Below are 20,269 nucleotides of genomic sequence, written 5' to 3'. Positions count from 1 at the left end.
TAAAATACTAAATTTGTAAGAAACTGGCCCAGACCCATCTCTTCATCAGATATAAGGAGTTTCTTAGGTTTGGATGGATATTACTGATGGTTTGTTCAAGGTTTTTCATCTATTCCATACCCCATGTCCAGATTGACTCAAAAGAAAGTTAAGTTTCAGTGGTCAGATTCTTGTGAGAAGAGTTTTCTGGAGTTGAAGACTCGACTCACCACAACCCTAATTTTGACTTTTCCTGATGGTTTTGTCGTGTACTATGATGCTTTCAGAGTTGGCTTGGGTTGTGTTTTGATGTAGAAGGGTAAGGTCATAGCCTATGCTTCCAGACAACTTAAGCCTCACAAAAAGAATTACCCCACCCATGATCTTGAGTTAGTAGCTGTTGCATTTCCCTTAAACATTTGGAGGCACTATTTGTATGGGGTGCATGTCAATATGTTCACAGATCACAAAAGCTTACAGTATGTGTTTTCTCAGAAGGATTTGAGTTTGCGTCAGAGGAGATGGTTAGAATTATTAAAATACTATGATATGAGTATTTTGTACCACCCAGGCAAGGCCAATGTAGTAGCAGATGCCCTAAGTAGATTGTCTATGGGTAGTGTTTCTCATGTTGAGGATGACAAGAAGAAGTTAGTTAGGGAAGTTTATCAGCTTGCCATATTAGGTGTTCATTTGGTTGATTCAGCTGAGGGTAGTGTATGGGTTCAAAATAGTTCAGAATCCTCTTTGGTTTTCGAAGTGAAAGATAAACAAGATAGGGATCCAAGCCTGGTTAAGTTGAAGGAGTCAGTCAAAAATCAAAAAGTAGAGGTTTTCTCCCAAGGGGGAGATGGTGTGTTGCGTTGCTAAGGTAGACTGTGTGTGCCATGTGTAGATGATTTGAGATAGAAAATTATTATAGAAGCGCATGGTTCACGTTACTTTATTCATCCAGGGGCCACGAAGATGTACCGCAATCTGTGGGAAATCTATTGATGGAGTGGTATGAAGAGAGATATTGCAGGTTTTGTGGAAAAGTGCTCTACTTGTCAAAAAGTTAAGATTGAACATCAAAATCCTAGTGGGTCTATGTAGGAGTTCAGTATTCCCACTTAGAAGTGGGAGGAAGTGAACATAGATTTTGTGAAAGGTTTGCCCCGTACCCGTCGTCATGCATTTTCTTGGAAAATTCAAGTGATTTGTAAGGAGACGTATCTCCTTAGAAAATTCAAGTGATATTTGTAAGGAGACGTATTTCCTTGTCTGGATAATTTAAGTGGTATTTGTAAGGAGACGCATTTTCTTGTGTAGGTAATTCAAGCGGCATATGTAAGGAGACGCATTTCCTTGTTCAAGTAATTTAAGAGGCATTTGTACGGAGACGCATTTTCTTAGGGTAATTAAAGTGGCATTTGTAAGGAGACGCACTTCCTTGTTTGGGTAATTCAAGAGGCATTTGTAAGGAGATGCACTTTCTTGTTTGGGTAATTTAAGCGGCATTTGGAAGGAGACGCACTTCCTTGTTTGGGTAATTCGGGTGATATTTGTAAGATGATGCACTTCCTTATTTGGGTAATTCAAGCGGTATTTTTAAGGAGACGCACTTTTTTGTTTGGGTAATTCAAGCAGCATTTGTAAGGAGACACATTTCCTTGTTTAGGTAATTCAAGCGGCATTTGTAAGGAGACACACTTCCTTATTTGGGTAATTCAACAATATTTATAAGGAGATAAACTTCCTTATTTAGGTAATTCAAATGGCATTTATAAGGAGATGCACTTTCTTGTTTGGGTAATTCAAGCGGTATTTGTAAGGAGACACACTTTCTTGTTTGAGTAATTCAAGCGGCATTTGTAAGGAGATGTGCTTTCTTGTTTGGGTAATTCAAGCGACATTTGTAAGGAGACATACTTACTTGTTTGGATAATTCAAGCGGCATTTGTAAGGAGTCACACTTCCTTATTTGGGTAATTCAAGCGGCATTTATAAGGAGAAGCACTTCCTTGTTTGGATAATTCAAGCATCATTTGTAAGGAGATGCACATCCTTGTTTTGGTAATTCAAGTGGCATTGATAAGGAGACACACTTTTTTTTTTTGGTAATTCAAGCGGTATTGGTAAGGAGACGCACTTTCTTGATTGGGTAATTAGAATTTTACTTGTAAGGTGATGTACTTCCTAACTTAAGTCTTGACTCCTAGAAAATGTACTTTCTAGTTGAGTCATTCCCTTTGACTCCTAGAAAATATACTATCTAGTCGAGTCATTCTCCTTGACTCCTAAAAAATGTACCTTCTGATCGAGTCATTCCCCTTGACTCCTGGAAGATGTACCTTCTAGTAGATTCATTCCCCTTGACTCCTAGAAAATTCACTTTCTAGTCGAGTCATTCCCCTTAACTCCTAGAAGATGTACCTTCTAGTCGATTCATTCCCCTTGATTCCTAGAAGATGTATATTCTAGTCGAGTCATTCCCCTTGATTCCTAGAATATGTACTTTCTAGTCTAGTCATTCCCCTTGATTCCTAGAAAATGTACTTTCTAGTCAAGTCATTCCCTTTTGACTCCTAGAAAATGCACTTTCTAGTCGAATCAATCCATTTAACCCATTGAAGATGCATTTCCTTGTTTGGTTTTCCAAGTAGTTATGATGTGACTTTCACAAAAGTCTTCTGATGATAAACTAGGGAAAAAATTTAATTCTGTTTTTGGAAATTTACTTTTCTGGCAAACAGAATCTCACTTTATAATAATTTTTATATGGGATAATTTTATTTCTAGTTTTGATGTGATTTCAGGAGCCCGCTTGAAGAACAGGTTGAATAAATGGAAAGCCAAGCAACAAGGTGAAGAAGCTGAAAGTCAAGAAATAAGGTAAAGAAGTTGAAAGTCAAGCAAAAAGGTAAAGAAATTGAAAGTCAGCAGCAGATTGAAAAATAGCAAGTCAGGAGCCCGCATGGAGAACAAGGTGAAGAAATTAAAAGCCAAGCAATAAGTTGAAGAAATTGCAAGTCAGGAGCTCGCCTGAAGAAAAGGGTGATGAAACTCAAGTCAAGAGTCCAAAAGAAGTTGCATAGATAGGATTTTTGTAATTTTATTTATGTTTTAACTTGTAATTTTCATTTTTAATGTAATGACAGAGTAACGGATCGAAATCTCGACAGGACCTCACTCGACTCTCCAACTCGGTTGTCCTTCTTCCTTCGATTTCTTTCTTCGAATAATGGTTGGGTCAAAATTTAGTATCTTTGTCTACTTCTTTGTCTAAAAATACTTTGTGTTTACGTCCAAAGAGGGACATGATGTAGACACATAATTTTGTCCCTCCCAAGAGTGTGTTTTTACCCATTTACCCTCATTTTACCATAAACCTTCATCCATTTGATAATTTACACAATAACAAATCCAACAAAATTTCTAACAACTTTGACACTTCACCCTAACAAATTAACCACTCTCCTCAATAAAATTTTGACACCTCATATCACCACCTCATACCCTACCCCCACATACCCCTATACCCCTAGGTTGCCCCCCTTCCTCTCACATTTTCCATATATAGGCAATTCCACTCACACAGTATCATGGGAGAGAATATACGCACAACACACACAATACTCAAAGAAGACCACACACCGATCTATTCTCCTGGGCACTCATCACTCACAGGAGATAACAACACGCGCACACACAGTGAGATTGAGAGAAGAAAAATAAAGGAGACCCATGGATATATACTGAGAGAAAACAGGAAACAGGGGGGAGATAAAGATCGGGGGAGATAGAGTGAACAGAGCAAGAGAGAGAGGAGAGGAGAAGATGGGAGCTAACTGCTCCGGCAAAGTTCTCTCTGGTAAAATGCCATTATCGTCGAAATTTTATCCGTCCCCCCTTTTTCGTTACCGTCTAAGCTCCCCGGAGCTCCGGCGAGACAAAAACGACACCTCAGTCCAAAGAAACTCCTGCCCCTACCCCAAAACCACCAGAAAGCACCACTCACGAGCTACCCGTAGCCTTATCACCTCTCAGTCAAGAAATCAATTCAAAATTGCGGTCGACGTTTGGAGTTGTGGTCGAATTTAATCCTGGTTTTGCTTGAATTTCTCGTTGGTTTCAGTTTCCAATCATCTTTTGGGGGATTTATGTGAAAAATGGGGTTTGAGAGTTGGAGATTGATATTTGAGGTCGGATTGTTATTGAGGTTTCGAATCGGGGTCCTTTGACGCGAGTTCTGTCTTTTCGACTGAGTGATAATTGATTTCAATCATCAATTGAGGTCCAATTCTACTTCTTCCCTTTTTTTATTTCATTATTTATTATATTCAATGCATCAAATTGTGTGTTAGGTGTTGCTTGATCTGTGTTGGTGGTGAATATTTGCTTGTTTTTCCTTCATTATGAATTTATTATGGGTTGTGTGATGAAATAATATCTCATTAAGGATTAAAATCTGTTATTTGTAGCGGAAATTGAAAATTGATAAAGGTGAATATTGGTTATTCTAATGCGTTGATGATTGTTTAATTCGGAGTAAGTATTGATGTTTGTTAAACCAAATAATATCATGATGGATTGAAATTGGTAGGCAAACAGTAGGCCGGGTAGGCAAATTTAGGAATTGTGAATTGGTGGATAATTTGAAATATTTGTGGAATGGTTTGTCTTTCTCGCATTTGAAAAATGTATTCATTTAGCCGGGGAATGCCCCGAGGTCATGTGTATATATTTATTATCGAGGAATGCCCCGCGATACTTTGTACTTGAAAGACCGTTCGTGATCAAGGCCTGAGGAATCGGGTAGAGCATAGTTTAGGAATAGTGTAGGTTAGCGTCGTTTTATTTCAGTGTCTTTTATTTCGGACTATAATAATTGGACTTGGACACTATATTTTTGGATTTTGTTTTGTTTTATTCTTTTGATTGTTTTTGTATGTTTTATGTGGTTTATACATTCATAGTGTCGTACTAGTTGATATACTTTATGAAGCGACCATGGTTGAACCACAGGATCGAGGGGTGCCTAACACCTTCCCCTTGGTCAATAGAATTCCTTAACCGGAATCTCTATTCGTAGATCAGTTTTAGAGTCAACGCAATTTTGAAAAGGGATATCTAAAGTTGACTTGGCACACCCGATTATGCCAAGTGGCGACTCTGAGTTGATTGTAAAATGAATCCTTTTCGATACAATTTTTCTTTTGTCACCTAACAATAAAAACCTTTTTCGAACAAATTTAATCCTTTTGGTTAAAAAAAAGGTATAACAAAAAGTCATTTGTAACCCATACCTCCTCTTCTTCATAACTTTTACTCCTAATTAAATATAAATAGTATCAACAAGTCACATTAATTACCGCCAACATCTATAATTACTATCATTTTTCTTATTTTTTTTACTCACTTTTTTGCTTATAATTAATTGCCATAAATTTTTACATGACTAACGGGTGTAAAAATGAAATAATGTGAGTTATGATTTTAGTAAATACGATTACAGACTCATTGTTGTTACATGAACAAGGAATAATTAAATACCAATCAGAAAAACACTAAAAAAAGTATTACTTCCTTCGTCCCATTTTACTCGTCTCAAATTTCTTGATTTGATTTCTCATTTTACTTGTTATTTTTCATTAATCAAGATAAGACAATTTTTTTTCTTTTTTTGTCCCTAATATTAATTATTTTTTAGCCAAATTAAATATAAACATCATTTAATAGGGATACGATGGTAAAGTAGCCATGTTATTACTTGTTTTTCTTAATCAATATGCAATGTCAAATTGAAACGAGTAAACTGAGACGGAGAAAGTACTAAAGAAAAGCTCTTGAAGCATTTAATGAATGTGTGTGGGGGTGGTGGGGGGAGGGGGTTTACCAAAAAGGTTATTTGTTATTCCTCTTTTAATATATTCTTTCTTCGGTATATAATATTATACAATCTCAAATACAAATAAAAGGTTTATTACACCAATTTAAGAAATTGACCTTGAATTTTTGTTAAAATAGACCAACATTCTTTTTAGTTATAGAAAGTTTGAAGAAAAAGACGAGTCATAGCATCTGATTTTGCTCATTCTAAATATTTTTCGTGGAATGACTGTACATAATTTTTAATTCAAATATGACTCAAATCAAAAATTATTTTTTTCATATTTAATCTAAAATAGTTCTCACAAATTCTTCATATATATAATTAATGCATAATACTATAATATTAAATTATTTTAATTTTTTTATTAATAGCACGAAGTGTGGTTAAGTACACTAGTTAATTTAATTAATAACATATGTGTTTATTGAATTCTTTATAATCATCTACTCTTCCCCCCATAACTTCATTCACCTTTACAATTCCTCTAAGTAAGTGAAGGAATGCTTTGTTCATTCCTAAAGAAGTTTGAAGGATCCACTTTAGTTTTCACATGAACTAATCTATCAAAATTATTCTTGAAATACTTAATCCCCCAAACCTTAGCTTGTGCATAGCTTGTATGTCCCTTAATGTTGTTCACTCCAATATCAAGATCCCTATAGTTGATATAAGCAGCTCTTGGAAACTTAGAAACAAAAGGAGTCATGTAAGAATAAAGCCTTCTTATCCAACTGATATGTCTCCGATCAGCTACTTCTTCTGCTTGTTCATCCCAATACAGCAAATATTGAATTTTATATAAATTCCCAACTCTATGGGGGAATGGAATAGAGGAAGATGAAATATCATCCATCCTGCCACCATATGGACTCAAGATCACTTGTGCTGCTTGAGATTCATCTTCAAAGAACAATTTCCATATTCCTTCAAGACCTCCCTCTGGGATTGGCTGATACACGTAGTCTGATTTTGCCTTGAAGTTACGTGTTAAGAGTTGAACCCTACTTAGCAAGACATTGGGAGATGCACCTCCCGGGAACCCTGCAAAGTACATTATAGACTCTATCCAACTCATTTCAATGCAATCTTCTCTTCTCAACCCTAATTCAGCAAAATTTTCTTGCATGATGGGAAGTAATTGATCGATTCTGCCAAGGAATATGGAGTTAAATGAAGCTACAAGTGTTTGTTTGTTGTTACCACCTTGATCACTTGAGTTCAATCTATTAACCAAGATCCTAATAAACAAATCTTCAGGGAATCTTGGAGCAACATATTGCCACTTATGAATAAGCTTAGTTGCATTTTGTTCCAATGTCTTGTTAAGTGTGAAAACAGTTACTTTCTCAGGAACATCTACCAATTTGACCTTCCATGCAAGGACAAGTCCAAAGGTATTTCCACCACCTCCTCTAATTGCCCAAAATAGATCTTCCCCCATGGAATTCCTATCAAGAATCCTTCCATTCGCATCGATCAATCGTGCATCCACAATGTTATCAGCTGATAAGCCATATTTTCTCAACAGAGTACCATAACCACCTCCACTAAAATGCCCACCAACGCCAACGGTTGGACAAACACCAGCTGGAAACCCAAGGGTTTTGCTCTTCTCCGAGATTCTATAGTAGAGTTCGCCAATAGTTGATCCAGCTTCAACCCATGCACTCTTGTCATTGACGTTAACATTGATTTTTCTATGGTTAATAAGATCAACTACAGCGAGTGGAACCTCGGAAACATAAGAAAGGCCTTCATAATCATGTCCCCCACCACGAACCCTAACGTGCATCCCAGTTTTCTTAGCACAAAGAATGACTAGTTGGACCTCGAATTCACTCACTGGGGTGACAATCACAAGAGGTTTAGGAGTTTTAGTTGTATTGAACCTTAGATTTTGTATGGATTTTTGAAGGACTGATGAAAAAGAAGAGTTGTTTGGGGTATAAATATTGGAGGATGTTTGGTTACTAGGAGATAGGCACTGAATGAAATCTTCATGATTATCAGCTAATGCTGCCGATGAAGTTGATGAGAAAACAAGAAGTACAAAAAGAAAGGAAAAACAAGAATTCTCCATTGCTTGAGATCTGTTTTGTTTGTTTTATGGAAACGAAATTGCAAACCCCTTCAATTTATAATATGTGAGGAGCTATTTTTTGGTTGAACTTTCTATAACTTGCATGTGAAAGGTTTATACCTTTGCAAATTGTAATGAAAAATAAATAAGCGCATAAAAGAAGAATAGTCAAATCATCCAGACCAAGACCACCAATTGAGATTTGAGAAATTTGAACCGATAGGTTTTTCTTACATATAGAAAAAATAAAGAAGTCTGGTCCTAATAATAGCCCTTTGATCACATATTATAACTTGCGAAAATTAGATTTTTGTCATCTATTCAACGTTTTTAGGACTATTTCTTAATTAATGTTAAGATCATATTGTAACATCAATGCCATCCGTTATTCATTTGTGTAATGTAAGAAATAAAAAGAAAGACACGCATACGTTTCCAAGGAGTTGAATATATAATTCTACGTTACAAAGAAGATGAATATATCTTTTTCAGAATGTGAATTCTACAACATGTGAAGTAATGGCTTTTTAATGCCATTAACGCTCACTATTCGTTTCACAAATTCACTCATCCTTTTCACTTTTAATTATTAAAGGAGCATCCATGAAGAAAAAAAACACTACAAAAAAGAAAGCAAGAAAGAAAACATCTACCTCCTTTCCTCTTCTTCCTGACTTAATTTGGGCAATTGATTTGAGCAACCTCCAAATTTCAACTACGAGTGCATGCCTTTGAAAGTAGTTGTGGAACCTTGGGGAGTGATCGGCTATAACGATTTGCATCGAAGTCAGTCTGAAATCGCTTTTAAGACGGTAGTTTGTCACGACAGAGTATGTGTGACTATTACATTATTATTATTATTATTATTATTATTATTATTATTATTATTTTATTTTTATTTTTTTAATTAATTCCAGTTTGATATCAATATTGTAGTATTTTCTTCAACAAATTGCAACTTGCAAGGTATGGACTTGATTCTCACATCGATTTAATGTGGAGCTTATACGAGGCTTATATAGTCTCGAGCTCCGTGTTGGTATTAATAAGTTGTTTTTTGAATCACAATTGTTTTCTCACTTTAAGGTATGATTTTTTTTAATAATTATCATGATATAACTAGATTTTTCATGTGAATACGTATAAGAGCATATGTGATAATATCGTTGTTTATAAAATTCTTAGATTTTGTTAAATTTTTATTTTGACAATAATATTTTTATTTCACTATTTTGTGTAGTATTATTATTGTTAATCATCTATCTTTAATACATAGAAAAACAGTAATGTTGAGAAGGCCAAATGAAGTACTGAAAAGGTAGAGTTACTTTTAAATTTATATGTGGATGAATTTATCGCCGCAAATTGCCCTAACACCCACTTCAATAAAACTACAACAACAACAACAAACTCAGTGTATTCCCACCAAGTGGGGTTGAGGGGGTAAGATGTACGCAGTCCATACCTCTATCTCTGAAGAAGTAGAAAGGCTGTTTCCGATAGACCCCCGGCTCAAGGCACGAGATACCACACAAACACATAGTAAAGCACAGAAGCAGATTACATAACATAAATACGGCACCCATAAGTAATATAAAACAGAGGAGAGCAGAGGAAAGCACACAGATTCGTAATGAAACATGGAACACGGAACACGGAATTATAACAGGAATAAAACCCCCACCAAGTAATTCCCTACACTAGCGACCCAAACTGGCCCTATTCCTCTGCCATAATTCGCGTCCTCCAGACCTTCCTATCTAGGGTCATGTCCTCGGTGAGCTGTAACTGTTCACCGAGGACAAGATTCAATGCTAGAACTAGATTTTACTGAGCCCTCTTCAACAAAACTAAATGGACTGATTTTATTGAAAAGGGCTTAAAGCAACTATATTCGCTTGAAATCGCCCTAGTACCCACTTCAACTAATTTTATTGAAGAGGGCTTAGTTGCATTTTGGTCCACTAATTGGTGACAAGATTTCCAGCATTTTATAGTTTCTTTTGAGCCCTATTCAATAAAATTTTGGATCCTCCCCTAATTGCAGAGTAGCTTTGTCCAACTACTGTGTTTAGGAGACATTAATGTATCCTTTTTTTATGTTATTGTTCAATCCATCCTTGTTTGTTTAAAGATGGAAACATAAAAGTATATCATATTTGACGGTCTTACAATTAAATAAATGGATATTCGATATGAAATTATGAATAAAACCTTCGTGTTCAAATGATATTTAACAATTATATTAATTTTAACGGCTCAATCAATATAGCTTATATTTTCTCTAAATGTAGTGTAAGTAATTACAAACATAGTTTGTTTTTAAAGTTGTGTATTTTTATAGTGTTTGTAATATTAATTTGGAATACACGTACGATACACGTGTCCAGAAACTAGTATTAAGAAAAATACACACTTCTAATTGTGTTTCAACAAATTGCTAGTAATATTTAACATTGAGGAGATAAAATAAAATCAATTTATAAGGAAAATAAAAACAATAAAAATAGATTAAAAGAAACTTTATTATCAAACAATGATGCAACAATGTGAAAGAATTAACAAGCAAATTATATTATTCTTTTTACTACACAAGTCATGTCAAGTGTCATGATCTCACATGCATGACCATTTATTAGGCATTCAAAGAAGAAAACTATGTACTTAATTAATTAATTAACAGCATGTGTATTGAATGTTTTATAATCATCTTCGATTTCACCATAACTTCATTCACCTTTGTTATTCCTCGAAGTAAGTGAAGGAATGCTTTGTTCATTCCTAAAGAAGTTTGAAGGATCCACCTTAGTCTTCACATGAACCAATCTATCAAAATTATTCTTGAAATACTTACTCCCCCAAACCTTAGCTTGTACATAGCTTGTATGTCCCTTTATGTTGTTCATTCCAATATCAAGATCCCTATAGTTGATATAAGCAGCTCTTGGAAACTTAGAAACAAAAGGAGTCATGTAAGAATAAAGCCTTCTTATCCAACTTATATGCCTCTCAGTTACTTCTTCTTTTTGTTCATCCCAATACACGATATGTTGAATTTTGTATAAATTCCCAGCTCTATGGGGGAAGGGGAGAGCAGATGATGAAATCTCATCCATCCTGCCACCATATGGACTCAAGATCACTTGTGCTGCTTGAGCTTCATCTTCAAAGAACAATCTCCATATTCCTTCGAGACCTCCCTCTGGGATTGGCTGATACACGTAGTCTGATTTTGCCTTAAAGGGACGCCTTGAGAGTTGAACCCTACTTAGCAAGACATCGGGAGATGCACCTCTTGGGAACCCTGCAAAGTACATTATAGACTCTATCCAACTCATTTCAATGCAATCTTCTTTTCTCAATCCTAATTCAGGAAAACTTTCTTGCATGATGGGAAGTAATCGATCAATTCCACCAAAGAATATGGAGTTAAATGAAGCTTCAATTCGTTTGTCACCTGGATCACTTGAGTTCAATCTATTAACCAAGATCCTAATGAACAAATCTTCAGGGAATCTTGGAGCAACATATTGCCACTTATGAATAAGCTTAGTTGCATTTTGTTCCAACGTCCTAGTAAGGGTGAAAACAGTTACTTTCTCAGGAACATCTACCAATTTGACCTTCCATGCTAGGACAAGTCCAAAGGTATTTCCACCACCTCCTCTAATTGCCCAAAATAGATCTTCCCCCATGGAATTCCTATCAAGAATTCTTCCATTCGCATCGATCAATCGTGCATCTACAATGTTATCAGCTGATAAGCCATATTTTCTCAACATAACACCATAACCACCTCCGCTAAAATGTCCACCAACGCCAACAGTTGGACAAACACCAGCTGGAAACCCAAGGGTTTTGCTCTTCTCCGAGATTCTATAGTAGAGTTCGCCAATAGTTGATCCAGCTTCAACCCATGCACTCTTGTCATTGACATTAACGTTGATTTTTCTAAGGTTAATAAGATCAACTACAACAAATGGAACCTCGGAGACATAAGAAAGGCCTTCATAATCATGTCCCCCGCCACGAACCCTAACGTGCATCCCAGTTTTCTTAACACAATAAATGACTAGTTGGACCTCTAATTCACTCACTGGAGTGACAATCACAAGAGGTGTAGGAGTTTCAGTTATATTGAATCTTAGGTTTTGTATGGAGATTTGGAGGACGGATGAAAAAGAAGAGTTATTTGGGGTGTAAATATTGGAGGATGTTTGGTTACTATGAGATAGGCACTGAATGAAGTCTTCATGATTATCAGCTAATGTTGCCCATGAAGTTGATGAGAAAACAAGAAGTACAAAAAGAAAGGAAAAGCAAGAATTCTTCATTGCTTGAGATTTGTTTAGTTTGTATTATGGAAATGAAATTGCAAACCCCTTTAATTTATAATATGTGAGGAGCTCATTGTTTGGTTGAACTTTCTATAATTTGCATGGGAAATTAAAGGTTTAGACTTGGTTGCAAATTGTAATGAAAAAGAAATAAGACCATAAAAGAAGAATAGTCAAATCATCCAGATCAAGACGACCAATTGAGATTTGAGAAATTAGAACCGATGGATTTTTCTTACATTTAGAAAAAATAAAGAAGTCTGGTCCTAACAATAGCCCTTTCACATATGTTTAACCTTTATTATAACTTGCGAAAAATAAATTTTTGTCATCTATTCAACGTTATTAGGTACTACTCCCTCCGTTTCATTTTAGTTGGCTCTTATTAACTTGGCACACCCCTTAAAAAATTATTTAATAAAGGTTTATTTTATTAAAATAACCCTATTAATTATGTATTGAAAATATGAATTTGAGTAAATACACTTTGTTTAGTCATTTAATGTTGAGGGTAGTATTGGAAGAACATAATAAAATCCTGTTGATTTCACAAAAGGACAACTAAATTGAAACAAATATGTTTAGAAAGGGGTCAACTAAAACGAAACGAAGAAAGTATTTCTTAATTAATGTTAAGATGATATTGTAACATCAATACCGTCCGTTATACATTTTTGTAATGTGAGAAATAAAAAGAACGACACGCATACGCTATACATTCGAAGTCAGGCTGAAATCATTTTTAAGACAGTAGTTTGTCACGACATAGTATTTGTGACTATTCTATTATTATTATTATTATTATTATTATTATTATTAATTTCAGTTTGTTATCAATATTGTAGTTTTTTTTCCAACAAATGCAACTTGCAAGGTATGGACTTGATTCTCACATTGATTTAACGTGGAGCTTATATGAGGCTTATATAGTCTCGGAGTCTTTCACTTCAATAGTTAACTTTTGGGGTGTGGTTAGATTATATTGTATGTACAATGATATATCAGAGGCACCTACCACCCTGCACACAACCATCGAGAATGACGAATGTGGAAAGTTGTGGTTTGTTATGATCACATTGATTAAATACTTCAAATAAGTATTAGATAAGCAAATTAAAGAGCCTGCTTGCAGTTTGAACTGGTTCACCAGGGACTTTTGTGCTTGGAGGCAACTCGACAAATTTTAGAAATTCCTTTTGACAAATAATACTTTACTTGTTTTGATTTTTTGAGATATGAACTTTTTTGCAACATTAATTACTCTAGTTTTGTGACACCAAAGGGAAATTGCTCTTTATTATTTTATTTTTTTGGGATATTTAAGAATATACAGACCATCAGTATGCACCGCACGGCAGCACGGGTAAGTGAAAATCAATTTTTGTATAGAGAAAAGATTTTAAAATACATTTTTTATAAAAAATTTATCTAGATGAACAATTTCATATGTGGACCTGATTTAACTTCATGATTCTAAGAAAGGATTAGACAATTAATTACATATATCAAAGTGTAGATTTATTTGAGCATTTTAATATTTGTCAATTAGAATTGTTCATATATATTGAAATGACTTAATGTTGCATTGCTCTTGAAGTTACATTTTCTCTTGCAACATTAATACTCCAATCCGTTGCCTGGTCATTAGTGCAGCAGTTAACTTCCAATTTACTAATGACATTTTATGTCATTTACTTCGGCTTCGGAATCGAGAGGGCGTCATGTGGTAGTTGCAATTTATCGTAGTGATAATTCAGACGACAAAGAAAAATATACTAAAAACATATTATTGATATAATTTGGTCAAGTGACCTACATATTGAAAATTAATATAAAAAACATTAAAATCTATTGGGAGAAAATCTCCCCCTAAACGAGACTGTTTAAACGAGACTGTTTAAACAACTACATTGTGGATGCTACTATGTTATGGTATGAGAAGGGGGACTTCTATTTATAGATGTCCAAAATTTTTCCTCCAAAAAAGAGGTTAGCCAAATATGGAAAAGAATTATATTTTTTTCTTTCAAGAAAAGTAAAAGTAATTATGGTAATTTTTATTTTCCTTCTAAGAAAAAATAAAACTTAAATATAGTAAGAAAATCAGGGCAAAAACCCTAACAACTTCTTTCAGTTTCTACTCTTCAAATGTCAATACCTTGTAATACTTTTTCAAAAGTTAATTGGTTATCAAATAATAAGGGTAAATTTGAAAAAAAAATTCAATGATTCACTTATTTTGAAACACTAATAAATACCCCAACAATTCACTTATTTCGAAACGGAGGGAGTATTATCATATTTTTTTTCAAGATTTCAAGTCCCATATTCAAACACAAAATTGTTTTAAGAAAAAAAGATATATATCTTTCAAGACAAAGCAAGAAAAACCTATCCAAACAGGATATTTCGTTTACGAAAGTTTATTCACCAACTTGAGATGAAATTAAGCATAAAGAAACTTCTTTTTAATTTACACATAACTGTCAACCTATTTTTTTCTGAAATATAGTATTGGAAATCTTCAAACAAAAATATGTCGTATAATTAGATTAATTTCATTACATTTTAATCTTTTTGTTATTTGATAGAGGAACTGAGCCAAAAATTATTGTAAAGATTGAAGACTTAAATCCTTTGATCAGGTTAATCAATTGGTATATGGCCTAGGCTCATTGACAATTTAAATTTTGAAAATTCTCACTTTGAATTTATGAAGCTTCGTGTACAATTTCTTGGTTCTTTCATGCATGGATAATTTCTGTGAGAATTAGATTTTCTTCTGCCCCAAGCTATTTGAAAATTTCAATATTTTGACAACACGATAAATATCTAAAACAAGTTTTCTCCCTAATTACACTTTCATGATCATCTACTTCAGCAAAGACGTTAATTCATAAATTTGGGTAACTAGGACTATACTTACAAATTTTGCCTATTTGTAAGAAAAAAATAATTAAAAATTAGTAGTATATCGTATGGGATAGATTGTCAGAGACAAAAGGGAAAGTAAAAATTTATTTCATTTCATGAAGATAATGACCTTATTATATCTTCTCATTTTCACATCTTCCCAGGCGATGAAGGCATAATTAATATGCTGAAAACATAATTAACTAATAAAACATATTTTCTATAACAGTTTAAGCCTTCAACTGAGGACGGGCAAAGGTCTTGTAATTGAATCTCATGTGCTTGACTCATGAATAAGAATGAAACTCACACATGATAGCTGATGTTTTCGAAAGACACATGATGTATGAATAAATATTCTGAAATTAAATAAAATTAGAATAATACTGTTACAGATATCATGAATTCAATGATATCATCACCTGCTCCCTTTAATTAAATGTATCCGCGCAATACATGAATAATCTTAAAATTTGTCAATAATAATTTAAAATATCAAATATAATATAAGATTTTAAGATCATATTAAATTAAATAAGTGCTAATTATATTATAAAATATTATATGATATAAAATATTTATTAGTTCAATATTTATTATTATTAAATTATTTTTAATTTTTGTAAAGATTCATACACTTTAACATTTAATAGTTATTGTATATTCTAAATAAAAATGAACACAAATTATATATTATTGGATAAATGAGTGGTCCAATAGAAGTGAAGTACAAATCAAAAAAAAGAAAAGTACAGTGCTATCTACATTTTCACTCTGGAATTCTCATCTTCTCGTCTTCTCATCTTCTCTCCGATATGCACCTAGTTTTCTCCGTATAATTTTTACTATCCAAAGTTAATATTAGTGATTATGCATTCTAAGTTTTCTTGTTGATGAGATATGGAGGATGTTGATTTTTTTTTTAAAATTTAAGCATGTGAAATTTTGGGCAGTCATTCAGGAATATATAATTATGGATTTTCCAGCAAAGTCTTAGATAATTAGGATTAAAAAATGAAGTTAAAATAGCATAGTTAACTCCTAGATTAAGGAAGTAGTTTATATCTGTGTATTTCAGTTATGTAGTTTTAGCAAGGTCGTAGAAATTTTATCCGAGGAAACATATCTTTTTTGTATTTGTTACCTGAGGTAAATTGTTTGATCTGCTTTGCATGTCGATGTACTAAAAAAATGAAGAAAGAAAATGAAGTCGATGAGGTTATTTTTATTTTGTAATATCTGTTTTGCAAAAAGTGTCGTATTAAACTATCTTAATTTTTCTCAGTGTTAATTTGATGGATAATTTTCTTATAAGTTAATTATTTCTTTGCATGTATTAATTAAATTATTTTTGATTATTTTTCATGATTTTATTTTTCATAAATAAATTATTTATTTTATGCTTAATAGTTATTGTTGGATTTCGTGAGCATATTAGAGCTTGGGTATCCTATAGTTATAAAATTTATTGCTACAGATTTTAGAATATTCATATTGGAATCGAAAGAAATTTTTTTGGAATTGATTTCTTAAATTATACATGTATCTCATAGTTGCAGAACTATTATAGCAGATATTGCATGTGTTAATTAGTTATCATAAAATTTTCAGATTTTGCTTGGAGTGGGATATGATCTTGCATCTGGTGGATGTGAGAATCATCTAGTGCTAATAAAATTAAGAAATAAGGTACATAACTGGTTTATTTTAAAATTATTGAATTTGTTCTTACTCATCGAAAATCGCTTGTTGACAGAGCATAGTGTTTCAAATTCATACCTTTCTATAAATATGACCAGACTTACCACTCTTACGTGAGTAAAACTATATAACTATGTTATTAGGTGCTATAAAGACTCATACAGATAGAAATATAAAATTGTAATGTGCCAAGACCTATCCAGATTTGTCGACTTGTCATTTTCTACTAATATCTAGCAACGTCAGATTCACTGAACTGTTGACCACTATGATAAGTAGTTGTGGACCAACAGTTAAAGTAGGAAACTATTTAGTTCTTCTAATGAACCTTATCTGTCCATCAAGATTTTTTTTGTTGATGAATGTCACTTGCTGCCTTCAAAGACATGGCTAGCATTTTTGAAGTTCCTTGAAGAACCACCACCACGATTTGTCTCCATATTGTTAATACTGATCTTGACAATGTGTCGTGTGCTGTATTATCTCGGTGTCAGAAGTATCTCTTCAATAAAATTAGGGATGGTGATATTGTGCTCAGATTAAAGAAGATTTCTTTCGATAACGATTTGGATGTGTAATCAGAAGCATTAGATTTGATTGTTCTTAATGCAGATGGATCACACTGGTATGTGGAAACTATGTTTGACCAGCTGAGTTTGTTGGGGCAACGAATCACTACTTCTTTGGTAAATTATCTGGTGAGTCTGATGTGTATGTTTACACCTTTCCGTACTAATTTCTGCCTTTTCTTCTCCATGCTTGGCATGAAACCAAACAATTTTTTTTTATATCTGATTGGTATGGTTACAGAAGAGAAGCTACTGGAACTTTTGGAGCTAGCCATGTTATCTGATACTGCAGAAACAGTAAAAAGAGCTCGGAAATTATTGGATTTAGGCGTTGATCCAATAATTTTGATGTCTCAATTGGCTACACTCATCATGGATATAATTGCAGAGACTCATCCAATATAATTGTATCCTGAAATATGTGAATGTCCCTTGAATCAGTTCTAAGTCTGGCCAAACCGTCAGCTACTTCATTGGCTTCCCAGTAGCAAGAATGACCTTTTTGTTGGACTTCTCCATCACACGAATAATGGATTAGATAACATCTCTCAGCTTGTTATTTCTTGTGTCTCATTTCTCTAACATTTGAAAAACCAAAACGAGAGTCTAGCTCAATGATAAACTGATTAAAACAATTATCCATAAATCATTATATTAGAGACTAAATATTACCACATTAGCCTTATCTGCGTTGTTACTGCTATGGTTAGTAGGCTTAGAGAAACCAAGTATGAGCCTCCTAGTGAAGTCCCTTATCAGCTCCCCTTTGCCAGCCTTTTCATTGTCCACAGAAAACCTCCAACTGAAACTATTTTAACCGATACCTGAACAGGAGGCTTTCAAGTTGACCATAATATGTGAAAACCTGAAATGATATTCCCAATGCTTTTTCCTTACTATGTTTATCTCTTGCTGAATGTGAGTCATACAAAAGTTGATGACTCAATTTTCATATCCATAGTTGAGATATTATTTCACTGATATTTGACATTCAAACGATGTTTTCTCATGAAACAGAAGGGGATTAGGATGTCGCTGGACAGAAACCTCAAAGTGTGCCAGATTCTATTTCTGATTCTATAGTTGTTGTAGCAGAAGATAAATTATTGTTAGAAGTGATGAATGAAAACCTTTTGATTGCTATATAAGGGATCCGAAAGGTACGATTTTGTTGTTGCTTGCTCATCATAATATATTGATATATTTGTAAATCGGTTACTCAAAAATAGCATATATAAGGTATAATGAAAGAAGAATCATTGTTGTTTGACCGTTAGCATTTAAATTATGCCCCTGCTGATGTCGGCTATAGGCTATGAGTGCATTAGGCGAGTGTCACTTTCGATGTTAGTTATGGGCATCTTTCATTTCCGATGTTGTTGCGCCCTTTAGATCTATAATTCTCGAAGGTCCAATCAATCATATGTGCTTATGAAGGATTTTATCCCAGAGTTCCATTTTTTAGGAACATTGTATATACTTTAACTCATATACCTATTTTTGGATAAACATTCAAGCAGAAGAGTATAATTTCTGTGCAACTTAAACTTACAATTAATAGAACTGAAAGTTTCTTACATAAACAAATACAAACAAAAATATAGTTATTCAAATTTTTTAGTACCATCTGGTCATTTAAGAAACAGAATATGACCTTGTTTTACACATGATGCGTTGGTAATGTATTCCATTTTTACAACATACATTTGAGCTCAGTTTATAGCAAGTTATATAGGATGTTCAGTAGATACTGTAGTAAATAGCAGATATATGGTATAGAATAGATTTGTTATGGTCATGTATAGCTGATATAATAAGAGTGCCCCCAACATTCTATACTTTCTGCGGGCTTGTTCTTTGGCTGAATTTTAGTAGGATTTTAAAAATGTCTAGTTATCTGTTTTTAGATCAATGGTAGTTGGGTGAAATGAATGATGAAATGGTGGATGGATGACTGGAGAGTTCTTTTATGATGTTGAGTAATAAGCCAAATTATTTCCTGTTGTTGGTTTCGTGCAAGAAACAATGACATACAAGAATTGAGATGCGATATAGTGTTGAGGTACATTTGTTTCCTTGATTTTCTGGCTATATATAAAGAGGGTTTTATTTATCATACCAGAATGTGAATTTCCGTATCTTATGTTTTTAACATTGGGTGTTAGCAATATACAATTACAGTATTTTTAATTATTCTACCAGAAAGTGAAATCCTGTACCTTAAGTTTGTAACATTATGTTCTGTTACTTACACACTTTGGAGTTTCTTTCTTTAAATTCACATGTTGTGTCTGTTATGTTTGAAGTTCCATTGACGTTTGACATTGGATATGAACTTGCCCATGTCGAATATGGGCGCTTGGCGCATGCCCCTGCTGATGCTGGTTGTGGGCTATGGAAGCGTTGGTTGCGTCATTGTCGTTGTCAGCTATGGGCACTTGCCCTTGCCCATGTTATTACGCCCTTTTAATCTATATTTGAAGGTCAAATCATTCATAGGTGCTCAGTTAAGATTGTTTCCTGTGTTGAATGTTTTAGAACAATATGTTTACGTTAACTAATATACCTTTTTGGGGTAAAACATTCAAGTAGAAGAGTATAATTTTTGCGTAAGTTAAAGTTACAATTAATAGGACTAGAATTTAATTGCATAAACAAATACAAACAACAACATAGTCATTTGGTTATGTAAGAAACAGAAAATCACATTTTTTTACACATGATGCACCTAAAAACTGTGACTCTGTTATTCCACTGACGTTGAAACATAGTGGATCCAATCTTATGCTCCTGTATTGTTCATTGTAAAAAAAGG

General features: G+C 33.7%; 2 protein-coding genes and 1 long non-coding RNA gene across 3 annotated transcripts; 1 reads left to right on the top strand and 2 right to left on the bottom strand.

Moving 5' to 3' along the window:
* Positions 1 to 6,266: 6,266 nt before the first annotated feature.
* On the bottom strand, positions 6,267 to 8,152 carry LOC107855838 (berberine bridge enzyme-like 28). The gene has a single exon (XM_016700845.2). It carries the CDS (start codon positions 7,932 to 7,934, stop codon positions 6,339 to 6,341), a length of 1,596 nt encoding a protein of 531 aa, XP_016556331.2. The 5' UTR covers positions 7,935 to 8,152; the 3' UTR covers positions 6,267 to 6,338.
* A 2,291-nt stretch (positions 8,153 to 10,443) lies between these two features.
* Positions 10,444 to 12,302, bottom strand: LOC107855823 (berberine bridge enzyme-like 28). Its single transcript, XM_016700816.2, has one exon. The coding sequence runs from the start codon at positions 12,266 to 12,268 to the stop codon at positions 10,664 to 10,666; it is 1,605 nt and encodes a 534-aa protein (XP_016556302.2). The 5' UTR covers positions 12,269 to 12,302; the 3' UTR covers positions 10,444 to 10,663.
* Positions 12,303 to 17,083: 4,781 nt separating this feature from the next.
* LOC124899303 lies at positions 17,084 to 20,035 on the top strand. Its single transcript, XR_007056589.1, has 2 exons — positions 17,084 to 18,614; positions 19,362 to 20,035. It is a non-coding gene; the product is annotated as an uncharacterized LOC124899303 (long non-coding RNA).
* The last annotated feature ends 234 nt before the right edge of the window (positions 20,036 to 20,269 follow it).

This window comes from Capsicum annuum, chromosome 6 (assembly GCF_002878395.1).
Source record: "Capsicum annuum cultivar UCD-10X-F1 chromosome 6, UCD10Xv1.1, whole genome shotgun sequence".
NCBI lineage: Eukaryota > Viridiplantae > Streptophyta > Magnoliopsida > Solanales > Solanaceae > Capsicum > Capsicum annuum.
The sequence above is the reverse complement of the archived record's forward strand: the minus strand, read 5'-3'. Positions and strand labels throughout refer to the sequence as shown.

Excerpts from the sequence above, each read along its gene's own strand:
- LOC107855838 (XM_016700845.2), bottom strand. The coding sequence starts at position 7,934 with ATGGAGAATTCTTGTTTTTCCTTTCTTTTTGTACTTCTTGTTTTCTCA.
- LOC107855823 (XM_016700816.2), bottom strand. The coding sequence starts at position 12,268 with ATGAAGAATTCTTGCTTTTCCTTTCTTTTTGTACTTCTTGTTTTCTCA.